Source organism: Leptosomus discolor, chromosome 22, assembly GCF_034619465.1.
Source record: "Leptosomus discolor isolate bLepDis1 chromosome 22, bLepDis1.hap2, whole genome shotgun sequence".
Taxonomy (NCBI): domain Eukaryota; kingdom Metazoa; phylum Chordata; class Aves; order Leptosomiformes; family Leptosomidae; genus Leptosomus; species Leptosomus discolor.
This window is the reverse complement of record NC_141412.1, coordinates 102,074-123,255: the sequence shown is the minus strand read 5'-3', so window position 1 is coordinate 123,255 and position 21,182 is coordinate 102,074. Positions and strand designations below refer to the sequence as shown.

The window sequence follows — 21,182 nt, the reverse complement described above, 5'->3', positions numbered from 1 at the left end:
GCGAGCTTCCACCCGCCGCCAGCGGCGGCCCAAACGCTCCGCGGCGAGCGCGGGGCCCGCGTCTCCCCGCTCCGCCCCCGCTGTCCGCCCCCGGGCTCCCAGCACCGGCCCCGGCCCCCACGGTGACAGCCCACGGCCCGGAAGTGTGTCCGTTCCGTGTGTCCCCGTCCCCAGTGACGCTGCGCGGTCACGTAGGGCGGGGTATCCCACGCGGGGCCGGGCGTGGCGCTCGCCGGGCGTGCGTGCTGCGTGCGTGCCTGCGTGAGGGGCGGGGCCGGCCTGCTCTGCCGGGAGGGGGAGGGCGCACGGGAGGAAGGAGGAAGCCGCCATCTTGGAGCGTCGAGTCGCCATAACAAGGCACCAAGGGGGAGCGAGAGGATTTTATACCTGGGCGAGAGGGGAGCGCGGCTGGTGGCGGTGAGGACGGGCCAGGGCGGCGGGGCGGGCGCGGGGCCGCGGGAGCGGGGCAAGGGGGCCGCTGCCGCCCGGCCGAGCCGCCCGGCCTGCGGCGGGAGCGGCGGGGCCTGAGCGGGGCCTGCCCGCACCGAGGGCCCACGAGCGGGCGGGGGCGGCCGGCCGCGCCGGGAGCGGCTGGGCCGCGGGGCCGGCGCGCGGGGCGGGGCCGCGGCGGCGCTCGCCGCCGGGCCGAGCGGCGAGGCGGCGGGCGGGGGCCGCTCCATTGTTCGCGGGCGGGAGGTGCCGGTGTGGCGCAGCTACCTTTCGCGGGCGGCGCCGGCCCCGCCGCAGGGGCCGAGGGCCGCGCCGCTCTCGCCGCGGCGGGGGCAACGCCGCAGTGCGGCCTGGGCTCGCCGGAAACAATGGGCACCGCGGGGGCTCTTGCGGCCGGGCGAGCTGCGCGGCCGCTTTGTGCCGAGGCCGGCTCGGCCCGGCCCGGCCCGGCTCTGCTGAGGCGCCGGGGGTCCGCTGCCGGCGGAGGAAGGGAAGGGGTCTAGCGGCGGCTGCCCGCACCGCCTGCCTGCGTGGTCTGCGCCTGGAGAGGAGAGCGGTGGTGCGGGGGGCCTTTTTTCCGTCGGACCGCCGGTTTGCGAAATGGTGGCGCTTCGCTTCCCAGAACGGGGGGATGTGTTGGGCTCGGTGAAGCTGTGCGTTCTCCTTTGATCTCTCGCCTCGTAAAGGGTAGTTACGAACGAGGGAGGCTAAGGGGCTGGGAGGTTCCTGCCACACGGGAGAACTCGCGGCGTTGGTATCGCTGGTATCCGGGTCTTTTAGGCGGCCCTGGTTACTTGTGTGACTCGGCCGGTTTTTACAAAGTTAGCGGGTAGGAGAAATCTCGCTTCAAAGATGCCATGAAACAGTGCTTCCAGTCAGGAGGAGAGCTAGCAAAACATCCTAGTTCTGCAGACTTCTGAGTTTTGCTCTGAACTAGAATTGGCACGCTTGGAAACAGCGGGGCTGTCTGGGAAGAGCCTGAATTCCTTTTCCATCCTTTTGAAATGCTCTCGAACATGCCTTTTATTCACTAGGGAAACGTGCATTTTTTGTGGATGCTGAAGTTAGGAAGCAGTAGTCTGCTGGCTTTTCCTTTGCATTTTCTCAAGATAGAGACACGTTGTGATGAGAAATCATACAGGCAAACCTACTTTCTGTTGCTTCCGAACCGTTCTTGGCTCCCTAATATTGTCATAAGGAGTTTTTCAGCTCGCTTTACATCGGATGCAGACTTTGAGTTATCTCTTCACAGTTTTGCCAACCTTTCTGTTAAGTACAGTGTCAATGTTAAGTCATATGTACCAAATGTTACCTTTTGAGTGCCATAGGAGTTGTTACAGACAGCTGGAAGGTAACGTCATGCAGAACACATAAGCAGGAAGCTGGATATGTAGTGTAAATGTGTATTACTCACTGCTTCAGTTTAGGCTCGGTCACTTAGACTTAACAAAACAGGAAGCTACTGTCAGTGCAGCTTGATGATATCGTTTGTTTCACTGTTCCAAATGGTGTTAAAGGAATACCCAATTGAAAAGTTTGGGTAAGCTGGTTGAACTGACTTTTTGGGTTAGAAGAGGGTAGGCTGGTTTATTGTTTTTTTTTTTTTTTTTAAATGTAAAAAGCAAATGAAATGTCTGTTTCCCTTTCAAAGTGAAAAGGGCGATCAGAGTAACTTACAGGTTTCATCAGTTCTAGCTGGAGTGTCCGCTTGGCGTTGTGGCCTTGCTTCCTGTCACAAACTTGTGCATGACGTTGCTTAGTGTTTTAGGGCTGCTTTGCTGTGTCCCAGCATTTCAGGGGGACATTTCAAGAACTGACAAAGCAATCGATATAATTCATGCTTACTTAACGGGGGGGGGGGAGGGGGGGGGGAGGGGAGGGGGGGGGCGGGGCGTGGAGGGGGGGATGTGCATAGTATTTTTCAAGCAGCTACTCACTGGAAGGCTGCCGAAAGTACAGCTGTTTAGAAAATTATCTTTGGCGACTGAAGGTGGTGGGTGCAACTTTATAGAAAGGGGAGAAAAGTTTGACGTGTGTCTGGATAAAGATCACGGAGAAAACAGAAAAGCATGTACTGCTGTTGCACGCTGCCTGCGAAGAAGCAATTCTTACGATACAAAGGTAAACTGATGTGAGTTACATAGACAAAAGTCCACGTGCTAATTGTTACTGTCTGCTTCTCTTTCAGATTGAAGCAAGTGAATTCTGATATAACTCAACTTTGTTAGAGGGCTTTTTTTAAAAAAAAGTTGATCCACAGTGCATCAGAGCAAGTTACTACTTTACTTTTGAGTGACTTACAGGTGCTTGCCTGCATTGCAATAAAGGACTCATATATTGAGCAAGACTTATTTATCTCTTCGTTTTGGAGAGTCTAATAAACTGTTATTACAGTTTCTGTACTGACTTTCAAAGTTTTGAAGTCTAAAAAGACATCTTTAAAAACAAAAACATGAGCACGGCCAGAACAGAGAACCCTGTTATAATGGGTCTATCCAGTCAGAATGGGCAGTTGAGAGGCCCTGTAAAACCCAGCGGGGGCCCAGGAGGTGGAGGCACACAAACTCAGCAACAGATGAACCAGCTGAAAAACGCCAACACAATCAATAACGGCACTCAACAGCAAGCACAGAGTATGACCACCGCGATTAAGTAAGTGTTTGTGTCGGCTCCCACGAAAGTACTGTTTAAAAGTCACGTATGGGAAGGTGTTCTCAGGTTCCCGTTTTGAAGAGTTTTCTTTTATTGTTTTATGACACGGGCGGTTAGAAGCGTCCTGTGATGCGCATTGTGAAAAGAAAGCTGCGTTTCCCGGTGCAAGCTTTTCTCTGACGGTGGTCTTTGCAGCGCGTTGGTTGTGAAAAATCGAATTTGACGCTTTGCTTTTCAGAACGTGTAGCTGCTTGTCAGAGGTAGCCCACTGAGCAGCAGCAGCAGCATCCTGTTTTCTTGGCTCATTGCGAGTGGTGTGAGAGGGAAGTTGGGGAGCGGAAAGGAACTGAACTGAAACTTAAGGCCGAGGAGGAAACGCCACCTAGTCTCAGTCCAGTTGCGTGTGCTTTTCAGGTGTTTGTTGCAGTTCTCTCGCACGCTGCGAAGTTCTTTAAAGTCGGTTGTCTTTTGTCATTGGTCTTAAGTAGTGGCGCTCGCTCTCCTCAGTGTAACGCTCTGGCTTTAATTCGTCAAAGCCTGAGCTGAGGTTAATGTGGTACCGCTGTGATACCCTCCTACCATCAGACCGGTTTTGGAAGTGTGCTAGTAAAATGCGAGAGTGCTGGATGGAAATTCTGAAAGATGTAAAAGACTTGGATGGGACGGTAACGTGTTCCTTTTCTTTTATTCCCCCTGGTTCCTCTTCCCCCTGGACAACATGCACTTTTCTTTTGTTACTCAATTATTTGCGAAGGGAATGCCAGCCGCCGTCAGAGAGTGCGTAATGGAATGCTGAGATTCTTAAAAGTTTGCCTAACTCATTTCTCTCTCTCTCTGTGTCTTTTTTTTTTTTTTTTTAAAGAGTTAAAGGGTTACTTTAATGAAAATGATGAGTTAAACTCATCCAAATTCACTCATGACATCCTGTGATTGGGGAAGAGAAGGACTTACTTTCCTCTGTGCTATGGATTTTCAGAGAGGATGAGTGTCTAAATCTCACTGAGAGCAAAAGGCAACATTTGATCAACAAGTGGAGCGTGTGCTTCCTTAGTTTTCTCCCCAGAAGTGTTTTTTATCTTCTCACATTACTCATGGATTAAGAATGGATGTTCCCTGGGCAAGAGATTTTTTTGTTTTTCTTTTAAGTGATGAAATATTCTCGTGTGGATTTATTATAGCCAGTTTCTGTCATATGACTAAGTCAGTGCTTGGTTTTAAACCTCTGTTCTACTGGATTGATTCAGTGTCCTAAAAATGGGACTTAAATCATGACTGGATAAAGATTTCACAAATTCTCTGTGTGCTTGGCAGACTGATGATTTTTTCTGTTTACGGTTTCCTGCCCGTTGCATCCTGCTTAGCTCGGAGAAGACTTGAGCTTGTACGTGTAGGTGCTTTTAGCTTTCAGGAGGTGAAAATACTGCGTGTTCTAAGAAAGATGTAATCTGTGGCTAAGCAAATAAAAATGCAAAATAAAATTGGATTTTAATTTTTTTATTATTATTATTTTTGCTATAGACCTGGTGATGACTGGAAGAAGACTTTAAAACTCCCTCCAAAGGATCTGAGAATCAAAACTTCGGTAAGGGTGATTGAATTATAGGAATAAATATTAAATAAAAGATGCCGGAGAAGTTGTAGTGCCAAAATAACTGTTCCTAAGCAAAGATTGAGAAGCAGTTTGGCTCCTGCCATTTTAATTGAAGAATTCATTTGTTCTACAACGGCTTCAGAGAGTTGCTTCTCTCGGAAAGTCTAAAAACGGAGGTTCCTCTGGATTTCTGACTTGACTAGTGCTGCAGCATGGGAGGCAGATCGCAAGATGCCGGTGTACGTTCACAGTGCTGCATTTGGTTATGGAAAAGCCAGTGTTTCCTTCTGCTCTGTATGATATTGCACAGACGAGTGGGAACTCCTGTGTGGAAGTGGAATGCCCTTTGTGGTCTTCCTGCATAGGCGTTCTCTCATTGTCAGACCAATCTACGGCTGCGGGTTGTATGAGCTAATCTTATGGATGTGCTTTTTTTTGGTTATTCAGGACGTGACCTCCACAAAAGGAAACGAGTTTGAAGATTACTGTCTGAAACGGGAGTTGCTGATGGGAATTTTTGAAATGGGCTGGGAAAAACCGTCTCCTATTCAGGTTGTTTACAAACCGACACCTTACAAGCTGTGCTTAGTTTTTATGAATTTATTGAAATTCTTATTTGCTTAAAAGTCAGATGCTTATGTCACGATTTGGGAAGAACGGGGTTTTGAACAGTAGAACTTGGTGGCCCCTTGGGGAAGGTGAGAATTTCTGACACCCGACTAAGTCACCGGGTCGTGCAGTGAGTGACTTCAGAGGTGGGACTGACTCATGCTTTTGAAAGTTAACTTGGATTTTCCTTTTCACTCCGGAAGCATTAGTGTGTTAATCTGCCGTTCGCATAGGTAGTCCTCGGGAGACAGGGCTGTTCTGTGCACGTTTTCCGGAAAACGGCGTTTACAGTAGGCTGCGTACCTTTAGCCGTTACAAAGATAACGGTGGCTTTATCGCGCGGTCTTGGCTGTCTTTGTCATAAGTATCTGGAAGGCGCGTAATGGAGGTTACGGGGGAGAGATTAGCTTGTTAGCCAGTTTACTTTTCTGTCCCTGCATCTTGCCTTTACTTTTAAGGCTAGTTCTGGTGAGAACTGTTGGTGTGTAAGCTTCAGGGGGGCGGGGAGGTTGAACTCTCTTTTAATTGCTCTGCGGAGGATTATCGTTGACACAGCACTACCGCTTTATCTCCTTGAGGCATGAGAAAGCAATGGCTTTTCAGTAATTTGTCTGCTTTAAAACAGACTCTAGCCATGCCGCCTTTCCAAAAGTCTGAGGGTTCTTTAGATGATGCCATAACAGACAGTGGAGTGAAAGGGACTCGGGGCCTGTGTTTGAATGGCTGAGGCTTCACAAGGAAAGCCTGCTGGGTTTAGGAGAAGTGTATCACAAGAGCGTGCAGGTTTGAATTACACGGGCTGAGGGGGTTCTGATGTTGAGATATAGGTGGGTATCTTTTTCCGTAGGAGGGGTTTGCTAGTGACTGTCACTGTCTCTTCACTTTTTTTCCTAATTGTTCGCTTTTTTCCTGGTGTGTCCATTGGGGTTTACCGTCCCTGTGGTACCCGGTCCCTGGTTCTCTTATGACCAGGCAAGATAAGGCCTTTTAAGTGGGATGTGGGGAGCGGGGTTATTGCTTTTTTGGGGAACGCTTTACTGATAAGGTTTAGCTCCTTCCTGCTGTGAGTCTGCGATGCTTGGGGTTGCAGGATATTCCGTTCATGAAACGATGGGATTTGATGTGATACTGTTAGCAAGGAGAGTTAAATCTGGCCAGGCTCTTTAGCAGGCATGGCTTGTGACTGCTTATGCACTGTCTTGTCATTGCATTTCAGGAGGAGAGCATCCCCATTGCTTTATCTGGTAGGGATATCTTGGCTAGAGCGAAAAATGGAACAGGCAAGAGTGGAGCCTACCTCATTCCTTTACTTGAACGGCTAGACTTAAAGAAGGACAATATACAAGGTCAGTTGGGATGGATCTCACTTTAGCTGCAGCCAGGTAATGGTATCGGTCGCTGCGTTGCAGACTTGAATCTCAAACCGGTCGGTGAAACGGAGCGGCATAGGTTGTCTGCTTGTACTTTCAAAGAAAGTTAGCGGGGAGTGGTGGAGGAGAGGTGGAATTTTAAAAGTCCCTCGGTTGCTTTCCAAAGCTCGAAGTGGAAGCCCTCTTCTGGACTTGCCGTCTTGCCCTGGGAAGCGGATTTGGAGTAATAAGCACGCTGGCCGGGTCGCTTGTGCAGAGGGACCGTCAAGGGATGGAGAACCCCTGCAGGGAATTTGCCTTGTCCGAAGCAGTTCCTAGGTCCCGCTCAGGATTTTCGGAGCGGCACTCCAAAAGCATGGAAGCGTAGCTTTTGTGCGGTCTCTGTCTCCTCTAAGGACTGGTATTTACAGTGTCCCCAATAACTTACGCTGGCGCTTTTAACTTGCAGCAATGGTGATCGTTCCCACCCGTGAACTAGCCCTGCAGGTCAGTCAAATCTGTATCCAAGTCAGCAAACACATGGGAGGTGCCAAAGTGATGGCAACAACGGGAGGAACCAATCTGCGAGATGACATAATGAGGCTTGATGATACAGGTTGGAGCACTTTTGCTACGCTACAGTTGCTGTTTGTTCGTGGCCTTTACAGTGTGGCAGTGGGATTTCTGCCTGTTGTTACTGTCTGCCTGTTCCAGAACAGACTACGCTGTCTCTGGTTTGCCGTTTGCTTGCTATCGTTATTCTCGCAAACTGTTCGTATGAAACACGGTCACGAATGCTGGAAACATTGAGTCGCCTTAACCGGTTTTTTTTTCCTCTTCTAACCTTACAGTGCATGTGGTGATAGCTACCCCTGGGAGAATTCTCGATCTCATCAAGAAAGGAGTAGCAAAAGTTGAGCATGTCCAGATGATAGTATTGGATGAGGCAAGTTGCTCGTGTTAAACAGCTTGGGATTTTAACATCAGGTTAAAGCGGTGACGTGTCTCGGCAAGTCCTCTCGTTGGGCACAGCGAGAAATCAAACTTTGCTTAGAGACACTGTAAGGTTATAGCTCATCCGTTTCTCGGTATTTTTGAGAAGGTATTTTGGCAGAAGAATTTTTCTGCACCCGCGTCTTTTTTTAAGAAAAGAACTTGGGAAGATTTGCCTTTCCTATCTTCTTTGCGTGAACAGTCTGTGCTGGAATGAAGGAAAGCGTTTCATTTGGCTTCAGTTTGTCATGAGCGAGCTGTGCTTACCGCGTAATTGTATTACAAAGCTGATTGCTGAACGTCCCGTGGAGAGGTTGGGAAAACAGTTGTGTGAAAGCTCTTGGATGACTCTGATAGGAACCGTGATAACTGTTTCCAATTTAGATTCCCTTCATTTTTCCTGAACTGGATTCTGTTTAAATCAAAGTGCTGAAAAACAGGAGAGGGTAAGCTTCCTTTTGCTGAAGGAAAACCCTGTCTCCAGCAGCTAAAACGCACGTCTTTTGGAGCGTGCTGTGCGCTCCAAGGGGGGGCGGGCAGGGAGAATGCTCCCGGTGTTTTGGTTTGGGGTTTGTTTTTTTCCCCCCGATGTGGTGCTACCACGTTGAAGTTCAGAAGACTGAAATCAAGCCCCGTTAATTCAACTTGCCTCTTATTACTTGTCTTGTTACAGGCAGACAAGTTGCTGTCTCAAGATTTTGTTCAAATAATGGAAGACATTATTCTCACGCTACCTAAAAACAGACAGATTTTGCTCTACTCGGCCACTTTCCCTCTGAGCGTACAGAAGTTCATGGTGAGCGCAGATGTGTTCGTATACGTATGATGGTGGTGACGTTGCCCGCGAAGTGTGTGAGTGCGTGCTGCGTAGCCGTTGGTTCTCGTTTGGGGTTGTTTTTTTTCCCAGTGCACCCAGACTTCGCTGGTTTAATCTGAGTCAGCCTGAATCTAGGACAGAAGGTTGAAAATGGTTTTTGACCCGCAGTAGCGTTAACGGGAAGGCTAGGTACACAGGGTTCTTGCCTGTGAGGTACCGTTTTCCTCTTTGTACGGTAGTTACGTGCCACCTGCACGGATTTGCTTCCAGAGCGTGCTCCTGTTTGGCCTGCTCCGTCGACTGGGATTTAGACCTAATTTTTTGTGAAATTGTACCCACCCTGTCTGTCTTGTGTACAGCTTGAAGAGTGAGTGGCTCGGTCGTGCATCCTTGCCATGGAGGAAGTTGAATGTGCCGGAGGGCGGGGAGCGCTTACGTTGTTTTGCGTGTAGGTATGCCTGCTTTAGCCTTATCTCTCTTTTTCAGAATTCCCATCTGCAGAAACCCTACGAGATTAATCTGATGGAGGAGCTGACCTTGAAGGGAGTTACCCAGTACTATGCCTACGTAACTGAGCGTCAGAAAGTGCACTGCCTCAATACGCTGTTTTCCAGGGTAAGCAGTAGGGCCGGGTCAAGAACATGCAGAAGCTTTTATCCTTTCAGAGCAAACAGTAAGACTGAGGGGGGCAAAGGTGGCTTAATGACGCTGTTTCCTTGTCAAAACGTGCCGCTTAGCTGAGGCTAAAAATGCACGCTTCGTGTCCTGTGCCTTTGCGTTACAGAACTTGGTTCATTTTTTCCCCTCTCGTACAAAAATACGTACCGTGCAAATTAGCAGCGCCGTATTGGCTTTGCCTTCTTTCTGGGAGGGATTTAGACTTGTGTCTTGGACCATTTCTTAGTAAAGTGTTGCACTTACTGAGCTGGTACTTCTGTGTTCAGCTCCAGATAAACCAGTCGATCATTTTCTGCAACTCCTCTCAACGGGTTGAATTGCTAGCCAAAAAGATCTCCCAGCTGGGCTATTCCTGCTTCTATATCCATGCTAAAATGCGGCAGGTGAGTATGAAGCCTACAGCGGTTTATTCCCCACCGTCCCGGGCTTTACTGCATAGCTGAGTTAAGTCTCGTGCTTGCTTTAAGTTTGCACGTTCTTAGAAAACTGGAGCAGGTGTTGCTTTGCTATCGATTAAAACAAATCCCCCCCGCCCCAACCCTCTTTCCAGACTGTTCCCTGTAGCTGGTCAGTTGGTATTTAAGAGTACTTTAGTCCAGCGTAAGCACAGACCGCGGCCAGAAGGCTCCGTCCCTATTGCCGCTGCTTGCCTTTTGCCAGCCTGGGGAGCCATGGTAAGCCACACAGCGTAAGTGACGCAGATGAAAATGAGCCTGATTTAAAACCGATGGCAAAAACCCCCGTAGCCGGCAGTCGAGTGCCCTGCGCGGCTTTGCAAAGAGTAAGTCTTGCGCTGCGACTGCAGGGGAATCGGGGAAGCTGGGGAGGCGGCTTTGAGCCCGCCTCTTGGCGAAAGCCCCAACTGGCGTATGGCGACCGAGCGCCTGCGGCCTTGGTGTAGGTGATCAAAAAAGCCGGTGCAGCTTGGCGGGTGCGGAGGTTTCTGTTAATTGTACGTTAGCTCACGTGTCCTCGAGCTTTGTGCTTTGCGTAACTTCCTTGTTTTCAGCAAGTGTCAGAAGGTTGAAGTGACACATGTAAAACAGTAGTACGTCAAAATAGTCTTTCATTTTCTGTGTGAGCCAGGATAAATTCGAACAAAAGCTTTAGAGGAAATCGAGCGTGCTGTTCGTGAAAATGCCAGGTAACGCCAGTGTTTGCTGGGCCCTATGCAGAGCAGGAATCAGTTAAGCAGAAATAGAAGTGGTGTCAGTGTTGAGAATAGAGAGAGATGCGAGTGGGTTCCTTGAGTCTTGAGTTTTGTATGCTTTCGATCAGTGAGTAGATGGTCTTGGAGCAAAATGCAGGTATGTTTGTGCGGAAACCTTCAACTCGTTCGTTTCAACTCGTTCGTTCCCGCTGTTCATTTCAGCCCTTAACAGTGATTTTTACTTCATCTTTGCGTGGCCCAAAGTGACTCGTTTGTGGGAGTCTTCACAGCTGATTGGCTCATTCCACCCCTGATTCTGAACTGGTGGTGAAAAGTACTCCATGCTGGAAAACAGAGTGACTGCTGACTTCGGAGTTTAGGAGAGTGACTAAAATGTACATTGAATTTGGCTGGGGGAAGATGGTAGTGAAAATACCGGTTTAGCTTCCTTGATGTGCATTTCATGTAGTTGTACCTTAACATACTTGTGTTATGGGATGGCTGTAATGCAACTGTAGGAGGCTTTAAAACCCAGGCAGATATCTGTCTTTGTCTAAAAGTGGTACCAAGGACCCCTCTGGTAAGAGGCCGTATATATACCCATATATTCTTCAGAAAGTAAGAAGTGCTAAAAAATACGGACTAGCAGCTTTGTTTGACTCTGCTGCTCTCTAAGATGAGGTGGGGGGAATTAATGTGGTGGAAATTCAGTGTTTGTAACTTGAATATACCTGAAAGTCACATCTGTTCTGTTTGTTTTGTTTTGTTTCTGTGTTTCCAGGAGCACCGCAATCGTGTGTTCCACGATTTCCGAAATGGCTTATGCCGCAATCTTGTTTGCACTGGTAAGAGTTCCTAAACGTTTCTTTGTTTCTAAGGGTTATGTTAGAAAGCCAATTAGCCGTTAGTCCAGGTAGCATAGATCGCTTTGATTTGTAATAAAAGAAAACAATATGTTTTGGTCAGACCTCTTTGTCAAGTGTGTGTGTAGCAGGGTGCAGCCCTCCCTCAGGCACGTGGATTTTTGTCTTCTGTGACAAACCGGGAAGGTGCGACTCGCTAAGGGGTCGTCTTGCTGTGGTGGCGTTTTCTCTGTATTTGCACGCGGTGGTGCTTTCCGAGTGGTTGGGCCGGAAGCTTTACGAACGACGGGTAGAGCTGTGGCTAGGATCACCCGAGTAAGTTTTGCCGATGCTTTACATGTTTATAGCTCATCTTCTCTGAATATTTTGATAGTTTTGATTGGCCTGCGTATGTCCAGAGTTCTCTATTGTACAACCTGTCTGGGCAGTACCGTGTCGGTGTCTGCTGATCGCTACGTGGGTCTGGGTCATCTTAACAAAAATCACTAGAAGCGGCGTTAAAAGTAGTTGAGCTTGTGGAATGTAGTACAGATCTCGAGTCTGTTGTGACGTTGGCCACGCAGAGTCACGTGTGAGGAGATGCTTGGATAAGACGACCTGCTCAGAGCTAGTCTAACGTGGAAAAAACTAGCTCCGGGCTAATCGCTTTTTCGGCGCAGGTGTGCAGATCTGGTGTTTTGGTCATTCTTCTCGTATCACTCGGGCTTATAACAGATAAAGAGCAAGAAGAGGCCGTCACAGGGTTGTACCTAAACTGGCTTGGACGCAAGGGAAGCTTCTACCTGGAAACTAGTGCACACCAGTGTTAAGCACCGTTAACCTTTCCACCCTGAATGCTGGCAGCATTTGCGCTCATTGAAATGAACTTTCTTCATCACCTGGATTGTCTTTCAGATCTGTTTACCCGAGGTATTGATATCCAAGCTGTGAATGTGGTGATAAACTTTGATTTCCCAAAGCTGGCAGAGACTTATCTCCATCGCATTGGCAGATCAGGTGAGAGGGAAAACATCTTTTAGGTACAACTTTGCTGATGTCCGTGAGGCTTCGTAGGCTTGAGTTGGCTTCTGGTTTTTATTAATGTATCTGAGAATTACTTTAGGTAGCTTTGATTTTTCTGAGAAATTTATTTTTGGGTGTCATCTCAGATGCTTATCCTCACAAACACCTCAATAAAGAGCTGTTCTTCTGAAAGTGGCCTGAACAGTCTAACAAGAAGGGGGGGGGGGGGGGGGGAAGGGCATATTTTGCTGTCATCTCAGGAGTCTTACCGATGTTCCTGTTTGCAGTTTGGGAAAATGCTACACTGAAATCTTAGCCTCCGCATGTCTTAAGCATGGGGTCTTTCTGGTGTGTTCCAAGATACGTTTCTAATGTCTAGACATCAGCAAAATACACGCTTAAGAAAGGCAGTGAACAAAGGAACTTGTGTACTTGAACTTCGTAGTTTGGGCTTTTTCAAGAACTCTGTTACTGAAGCGGGGCTGGATGTGTGTAATGCAGTAGTGGAAGACTTTTCATTGATAGTTAATGAGGGGGTTTGGTCAGAGCATTTTGAACCTCCTGGGATTTCTTATTGCTATAGCCATATGAAACTCCATACCAAAAACCAATGTGAAGGTTGCACAGACCTGTGGTGGGGTCTGGATTTGCTTTCTGTCATCAGAGAGCGATGTTGTTAACTCCACGGTCTGCAGACTTTTTCCATTAACCTCCTGTTACTCAGGTCAGACTCTTCTTTCTTTTTTTTTTTCCCCCCCTCCCCCCTACTTTGTGTCAAGGTCGCTTTGGTCACCTTGGCCTGGCCATCAACTTGATCACCTATGATGATCGATTCAACCTGAAAAGCATTGAGGAGCAGTTGGGAACTGAAATTAAACCCATACCGAGCAACATTGACAAGAGCCTGTACGTGGCAGAATACCACAGTGAACCTGTAGAAGACGAGAAACAGTAAACATGTGCGTCTGTAAGTGCCTTCCTGCCTAGAGGGGTTGTGCGGGGGGAAAGAAGAGCTGAGAAGTGAATGTTACCGCAGCAGGGCAAGAGGGAAACTGGTGTGCTGAAGAGGCTCTCAATGTGAAAACAAGGGTTTGAAATAAATAGACTCTCCGTGCAAGGAATTCTGTGGATGTGCTGAGGCTGGGAGGGGAGGATGAGTAATTTTTCGTGGTTTTAATTGAAATGCTGACCGTGTGCTAAGGAGACCAAAAGTGGGGGAAACGGGGGAGCGGAGAGTGGTGTTCGGAGAGGCCAGGGTGGCTACTAGTAGCCTAAGGAATTCTTTCTGTATTGCCTAGCTGAAATGAGAAATTGTTCGGGGGCAGAAAGGAAGGTGGTCCTCAAAAAGGAGAGGAGAGAAAGGGGATAGCTTTGAGGACAGAGGACCCATAAGCGCCTCGCCAATTAGAAGGAACAGGGTCAAGCTAAAGGTGCGGCATCTTCTGCATCCTTTGGCTCGCAGAACTCTTGCAAGGAAACAAAGTAGGCAGCAAAACTGTAGTTCCTGGTTACTGCCGCTCGAGGTCGTCTGCTCCCCAGAGCTTTGAAAGAGAATGTTTCACTGTCGGAGGCTCCAAAGTGTGGCCTCTCTGAGCGTTGCCTGCTGAGTCGCGTCCTTTTATAAGAAGAAAAGTCGCCCTGGATTGCAGTCAGGCAAAATAGCTACAGGACGATGTTTGATCTGCTTTTAGTTAAGAAGCTGTATCGTGCAAGATCAGACACTGTACGGTTTGGGTTGGAAAGCGTTCTTTTCATGGGCTTCTTGGAGATGGTGAATTAGAAAGAATCCCAGCAAAGCTGCTGAGATTCTTCTCGGGTGACAAAAAAAAAGCGGCCACAGAAGCAGACCCTTAGATAGCGTCAAGATGAACCGGTCCCCCCTCTTGGCAGTTGTTCAGGGGTGGCCCTAGCCAGTTAGGCCAAGCTGACTCGCGGCCTCTGCTTTGCTGGCGGAGCTTTCTCCGTGTTGTGCAAACAAATAAGAACACCGCTGGTGGTGAACTCGGAAAAGGCTCTTGGTGGCTTCCTTAAGGGGAGTGCTGTGCCCTTGCCCGAGAACTGTTTGCCGCTTCCGAAAGGGCAGGAAACCAGCAGGCCGTCTTGCTCCGTAAGCGTGCGGTAGGGAGTTGGCAGCGCCTCCTTCTGGGCGGCTGCAGTTGAGCTGTTCGGAGTGGCCTTTGCTGTTGCAGAGCTGCTGCGTGGTCCGCGTGATTCATTACTTAGGTTCTGGTTTTGCGTAGAATCGATTTAACTGTGGGTGTAGCGGTTGTTTTTTTTGGTTTGTGTTTTTTTAGGCTTTGATTACACACGCCAGAAGGTGAAGCCCTTTGATCCAGATCTGTGACACATCGTTTCTTTGGGGATACCCTTCTCTTTGTGGGTTTTTCTTCGTCTTTTCATTTTGGAACTATGAAGACTAAAGAGCTCGGCCTTTTTTTCTTTTTAAATTCGGCAGCAAGGAAGAAAGAAGATAAAAGGAGGAATGTCTTTTTGTTTTTCCACTTGTTTGCACTGTGTGCTGATTGAACATTAGTTGCACTAACTGCTGGTTTTAAATTTTTTTTTTTCTTTGGGCGGGAGGGGCAGCAAGGGAAGAAGAGAAACCCTGAAAAGAGAAGAGCCTTGATGAACACGAGCTTGTCTGCTATTTCACATTCTTCAACCATCGACTGAGTGCATTTCAACTTCTCCCTGGTTACTCCTCTGTTTTTAAGCTAAAGAGCTTGTTACTTATTCGTGCAAAGTGCCTTATGCTATGAGACCATTCAGAATATCACCTTTCCGACACAGCCCAAGGAATCGACAGCCGTTTTTGGTTTCAGGTCAAAGTTCCCCTCTCTTCCCCCTTCTCCTCCTCCCCGAGTACTCAAGCCCAGGGCTGGGAGGTGAAACGTATTGGTAATACTACTTTTTTTGTCAATTTTTTTTTTTTTTTTAAATTGGAGGAGTTGATATGCATCTGCAGTTCACCCACACTGTAAATACCTGTATTTAAAATGAAACCAACGTAAAATCTGGGCTGATTAGGTGCAGCATCATAGCTCCAGAAGGAAAGAGTAGCCTGTCGTCCTTTGCAGGAGCCATAAGAAAAGCCCTATGCTCTAGCAGAACACTAAAGACTGGTTTCCATAAGAGTCTCCATTAGTAGTTACAGCACTTGATATGTAGACTTGTTTCAGAGCCATGGCCCTCTTTCCTCTGGTGCAGTGTGTCCCATAGAAAATCAGATGTGTATATTGTACAAACTTTGTAAATATGATTTTTTTTTTTTTTCTTTTCTGTTTGGGTTCATATATAACTTTTTCTTTTGTGATGAAGGTTGCTGGGGTTAAAGGGATTAGACTGATTATGGGAGCAGCTAACGATGAGAGGGGCTCAGTTTTCTGCAACACTAACCGATGAGAAGTGCTCTGACCTCCGTGAAGAGCAGGCCTCTACAAGCGTCCCTTGTCAGGGTGGGTTTGCTCTGGTGCTAGCAACACCGTCCGGTGCCGCTCCTGTGGGAGAGATCACTTGCGGGGCTGCGGGGCCTCAAAAGCTGTAGCTCAGCCTGTCGGGAGGCGCTCTTCGACTTCCCCCGTAGAAACTTCAGGAACTCGACAAGCTCTGAAGGGGGCCGTGACCTGTGCTCCACCGTGGCGTGAGGGAAATCCGGCGGTGTCGGTGTTGCTGAGCGGCGCATGCATAAGGCGCAGGTTCGGGTTCAAGAGGAACCGTAGAAAACCACTTTACGTGCATGGACTGACAGTTCCGGAGCTTTGTGGGATTGGTGTGCTTCCTGCAGCGTTGTGCGTTTTCTGCCCCGAGCGGCCTCTGTGCAGACTCGTGAGCAGGTGAGGGCAAACCCCCGTTAAAGTCAGGAGCTGCAGAAAGCTGCTGGCCGTCTCCTCCGTTTTGGCATGAGTTGCTGTCTGTCACTTTGCATCGTATTTTGCCGAGAAGCGCTTCCTGGTCGAGTAGTGTTGCTTTCAATTGTGCCCCTCCCAACATGCTTGATGTTTGGCCTGATCTGCAGGCAAAAGGAGTGAGACAAATCAAAAACCGTACTCTTTTTAAATTCCCTTTTAGCCTGTTCACCAACGCTGTCAGGAGGCACCTGGATGAACGCAGTCCCTTTGGCTCAGTCGTTTCTTGCGTATACAGATGCTGCACTCACACCGCGCTTGCTTACCTTTGAGGCGGGAATTAATTGTCTTAATTTCTCCCTGTTTTGCCTCTTTTTCTTTTTTTAAATTGGAGGAAAATCGTTCGGAACTACAAGGCGGACTTACCCCTCCGCTTCCTTGAGGATCCTAAGTAGAAGCCAGGTGCCTCCTGACAACGGCTTTACAAGATGGAAAGGCTTTTTTGCGTTTGGGGTGGGTTTGTTTTTTTTTTTTCCTTTTGTCAGCAGTGACTCCGTAATTGTAGCAAATGCTGCACTAGAGTACAAACTCAAGAGCTCGGTCACAGACACTCTGTGAGCCACACAGCTTACGTCTGACTGGCAGGTACTAAATGTAAACAGTTTGGGGGGGGGCTTTCGGGGGGTGGGGGGTGGGAGTTGGTGGGTGGTAACTTTGACCAAAAGTAAAATCTTGCTCTTGTACTGCAGCCAGCTTATGTTTTTCCAGAGAGACAGAAGAGGGATCGTTTTAGTGCAACCAAGACGTGAGAAATGTAAATAAAAGTTTTGTATCCTAGCAGGGCGCGCACGCGTAACAAGAACAGGATAGCGATGTCGAGTCGGACGTGCGTGCTCTGCTTGAGCTCGTGGTAGGTTAGCCTGGTGCCATGCGTCGATGGTCCCTCTTGAAGCACAGAACTTTTGAAAGTATTACTTTAAACTTGGCCTCTACTTGAGGATTGGCACTTACCTGAACTATCAGGGGCACCGTTTTTAGGTGGCTTCTTGTCAAGAAGGAAGCAGCCTACTTTTGGTGCTAGTGGGCTATCTCTAGCAGATGCGGTCTTGCAAACGGAAAGATGCTCCAACGGACTAGGATCATCCTAGTTTTTTTGTTTTGTGGGTTTGGGCTTTTTTTATTTTTGTTTCGGGGTTTTCCTTTTTAGTTGTTTTTTCCCCTACCCAGGAGTAAGGAGCGTGTGTGAATCTTGGCTTCCCGAGATTCCTTGCGAGCTCCTGTCTTTGCCGGCCGCGTGCCAGCCTTTACAGTTACGCAGTGGTCGGAGCCTTCCGTGGTGAGCCCTGGGTCGAATACTTGCTCTGACAAAGGGGATGTGAGTGAGAATCCGATGTGTTCTGCACTTTTCCCCTCGGAAGGCTAAAAGCGTCCCTCTGCGAATCCAATGAAACGGAGCTTCACAGCGGGGCGAAGTGCTGGTGAAGAGGGTGACGCCAGTCTCCAGCCAGCTTAACTCGAGAGGAGCCGCAGGCTGGTCTCTGGGCGTGCGCCCTCAGGAGCGCGCCGCAGTCGCTGGAGGGCTTTTCCCAAAGGGCGGGGGGTGGGTTGGTCTCAAATACGTGTTTCAGTTTCCAGAATGAGATGGGAGCATCTTTCCTTTGGCCTCTGCGGCTTTTTTTTTTTTGTGGGTAAGAACAGGGAAGCTCAACATGAATTCATGTTGTGTACGTGTTGGTATCAAATCATCTCATTCTGATCTTTCGTTCTTTATTTTTACTTGGGATGGGGGAGGGTGTCTGCTCCGAGGATTTAAAAATGCTTCACACGCTCCTGGGTCTTTTGGTGTGCGGTTGGCTTTGTTCCGTTTTGGTTTTTTAATTCCGAATGACGGGTAGGGCACAAACCTGAGCAGACGGCTGTCCTGCCTCGGTTTCTGTTCTAGAGCTTACGGAGGTGCCGTGCCACGTCTCCCGAGCTGCCGTTGCGGCGGCTCGTGTCGTGGTGCTGGACTTTGTGATGCCGCTGGGGCCGGGCAGCCGTTGCTTCCTGAGGACGAAGTGAGTTTTGTTCCCAGGGCCTCCGGCAGCACGGCCGCCGTGGTAAAGGCTGGGCAACAGTAGTCCGCCCAGGCAGTTTTCTGATTGCTGTGAACTTCTGGTCCATCTTTTGTGCGTCACAGTTTCTTTTCGTAATAAACCGGGTCTCTGGCCCAAGAGCATGCATCTGATCTTCACAGTGAGGCTTTGGCAGATTATCCCGTAGGTTTTGCTCGGCTCACCGTTGTGTCGCTAAAATGTCCCTACTTGGAAGCATTGTTAAATTCTGCTGTAGACAAAAGTTACGGAAGGGTAAGGAGGGGTGGGGGGAGGGATGGGCTTATTAAGATACAGCCTTGCTGTATTTTAACCAATAATACAGGGAAGGGGTGTCAGGAGAAGAAAATAGTCACTGTTCCCTTTATTGAAAGAAACTGGAACTTTTATTTCAAGAAAAGACATTATTTGCAATTCAGGTGGAATATCGTAATCCACTGGTCCCTAGTCAAGAGGTTGGTATTCTTACTGTTAACCAGCACACAACGTGGACTAGTCCTTTGAAAACATTCAGGGGAGGGAGGGGAAAATTGGCTTTCTGTTAAATCGGTAATTGGCAAACTCTCCAGTGGAGCTCAGACTTTGTTGAGAATGTACTTTCTCTGGCTGTATGTGTGTTGCAGCACTGACTTGTGAAGAGCTTCACGAGTTCCGCGTGCAAAGAAAGGTGAATGGTAAAATCCTGATTTTGTTGATGAAACTCAATAAAAGCTCCCTGGAACTCCAGTTTGGTCTCAGTTTTTTCTTCGAACTTGCGCTGAGCGAAAAGCATGCAGACCTCTCTCGAGAACCCTGGCACACGTCAGATGCTCGCAGCGAGCTTGGGAGAGAAGCCTCAAGTAGAGGAGTCAGCCTTGATAAACGGCAAGGCCCTCTGCCCACGAGAGCGGTGCGCAGCTGCGAGAGGCGTTCCTCTGCCGTATGGACCCTCCAGCCTCGGTGGCACGTGCTCTTCCAGGGTCCGTGTTGCGCAGTCTCAACGAGACGGATGTACTTTACCTGGCAACTGCTTGCGCGGCCAAATTAGCCCTGTGCTGTATTTCCCAGGCAGGATGGCTGTGTGAATTCCACTTCCACAGGTAAATAGAGGGCGTGGGATGTGTCGGGCTCTTCTGACCCGAGCAGCCTCTGGTCTCGGCTGAGGTGTCTGGGAAAGGTGCGCTCCTACTTCCTCGCTTAGCAGCAGCTTTCCCTTAGCTGTTGTCCTTCAGTATATACACTAATATTGTATTCCCGACCCAGGGTCAGTTCTCTTCTTGCAACCGGAGCGGCTGAGCGCCACCAGCAGTTAAAACCAGGAGCGAGGTAAAAGCTATTGGGGTGTCCTTCGGGAAGAGGCCTTATAAAACATAGCTGGTGCCTACGGCCGAAGCGCAGCGTGAGAATTTCATGGCAAACGTCAAAAGCGAGGCTGTAGCTCTTCATCAGAGAGCTCCAAGTCATGGGGTGAGGGAAGAGGGTTGTCCTATTCAGAGCACTTCTTGGACCTTAAGCTAGCAGCGCTGTGAAAGCTCTGAAAAGAGTGTCTTAAACTGTGACCGAGGCTACGTGACTGGGAACAGTGTGAGACCGGCCTGAGGCTGGAACTTGCTGGCTGCTGTCAGAAAACCTCACGGGTAATTGTCCAGCATGTACGCAGCAGTAATTGTGTATTCAGAGTTTCTGATTCGGTAGATCCTGGAGTTCTTGCATCTGCTGGATTCTTTCGCTAAAGCCAGCCTGACTTGCAGTAACTGCGCTCAGGCGGCATGCGGGGTTGTGTCAGTATTTCTGGCGGGGTGGGGGCAGGAAAAAAGCCAGTGCTACTGGAGGGCTGGGATGCACTGGCATCACCGGGAAGGCTGTAGCCGGCTCTGGCTGCAGCATCGTGCAGAGGACGGCACAGCAGGTAGTGCCAAAACGGAGGCTGAAAGCAGGACTTGATGCTGCGGACCTGGGCGCCTCCGTCCTTCCTGCTGCAGCCTGCTCCTGGGACAGGCCTGGGACTGCGCAGGACCCCTGTGCGCCAGCCCTGCCTTGTGCTGCTGGCCCAAAACGAGGGGCGGGAGCCTGCAGCTGGTGGGCTGGCGGGAGCAGGGGCGGCTGCTTCCCCGTGACCGACAGGCAAAAGGTGCTGTCAGGGGCTGCACGCTGTGCTGTGGTCCTGTGCCCCTTTAGCAGCATCCAGTGGCGTTGTGCCTCTGTGGCCGGCGACCCCTGCTTCCCACCTGCCTCTGTAAGGCCTGGCTGCCTGCGGGGCTGATGGGCTGCGCTGTGCCAGGCTACAGACGTGCCAGACTGTACTAGGTCTGGCCAGAGCAGAGGTCACGTTCTCCACAACAGCCTGTACTGTGTTTTGGATTTGTGACTGAAACAATGTTGGTAATGTGCCAGGGCTTTGGCCACTGTGAAGCAGTACTTGCACAGTGCTGAGGTCTTCTTTCATCTCTCTTTCTTCCCCCCTCGCCCTCCCACCAGGGAGTAGGCTGGCAGTGCACAAGAACCTGGGAGGGGACACAGCCAGGACAGCTGACCAAAGGGATATTCCATACTATATGATGTGCTCAGCAAAAAAAGCTGCAAGAAAGGAGGCGGGGGGGCAGCACTTGCAATTACGGGTTGTGCGTCTTCCTAAGGAGCTCTTACATAGCCAACATAACTCCAGTCTTCAAGAAGGGCAAGAAGGAGGACCCGGGAAACTACCAACCGGTCAGCCTCATCTTAGTTCCTGGGAAGGTGATGGAACAGCTCATTCTGGCTGTTATCTCCAAGCACATGGAGGAAAAGAAGATTATCAGGAGTGGTCAGCATGGATTCACTAAGAGGAAATCATGCTTGACCAATCTGACAGCCTTCTATGATAAAATGACTGGCTGGGTGGATGAGGGGAGGGCGGTGGCTGTGGTCTACCTTGACCTTAGTAAGGCCTTTGATACTGTCTCCCATCGCATCCTCATAGGGCAGCTTAGGAAGTGTGGGTTAGATGAGTGGACAGTGAGGTGGGTTGAGAACTGGTTGAGGGACAGAGCGCAGAGGGTTGTGATCAGGGGGGCCGAGTCCAGCTGGAGGCCTGTGACTAGTGGTGTTCCCCAGGAGTCAGTACTAGGGCCT

The 21,182-nt window shown here is 49.4% G+C and overlaps 1 protein-coding gene across 1 annotated transcript; it reads left to right on the top strand.

The window, feature by feature from the left end:
* Positions 1-321: 321 nt before the first annotated feature.
* DDX6 (DEAD-box helicase 6) lies at positions 322-16,255 on the top strand. Its single transcript, XM_086476838.1, has 14 exons — positions 322-417; positions 2,639-3,102; positions 4,621-4,684; positions 5,141-5,245; positions 6,519-6,648; positions 7,121-7,267; positions 7,503-7,597; positions 8,318-8,440; positions 8,948-9,076; positions 9,406-9,522; positions 11,071-11,134; positions 12,047-12,148; positions 12,934-13,121; positions 14,449-16,255. The coding sequence occupies exons 2-13, from the start codon at positions 2,903-2,905 to the stop codon at positions 13,107-13,109; spliced, it is 1,452 nt and encodes a 483-aa protein (XP_086332964.1). The 5' UTR covers positions 322-417; positions 2,639-2,902; the 3' UTR covers positions 13,110-13,121; positions 14,449-16,255.
* The last annotated feature ends 4,927 nt before the right edge of the window (positions 16,256-21,182 follow it).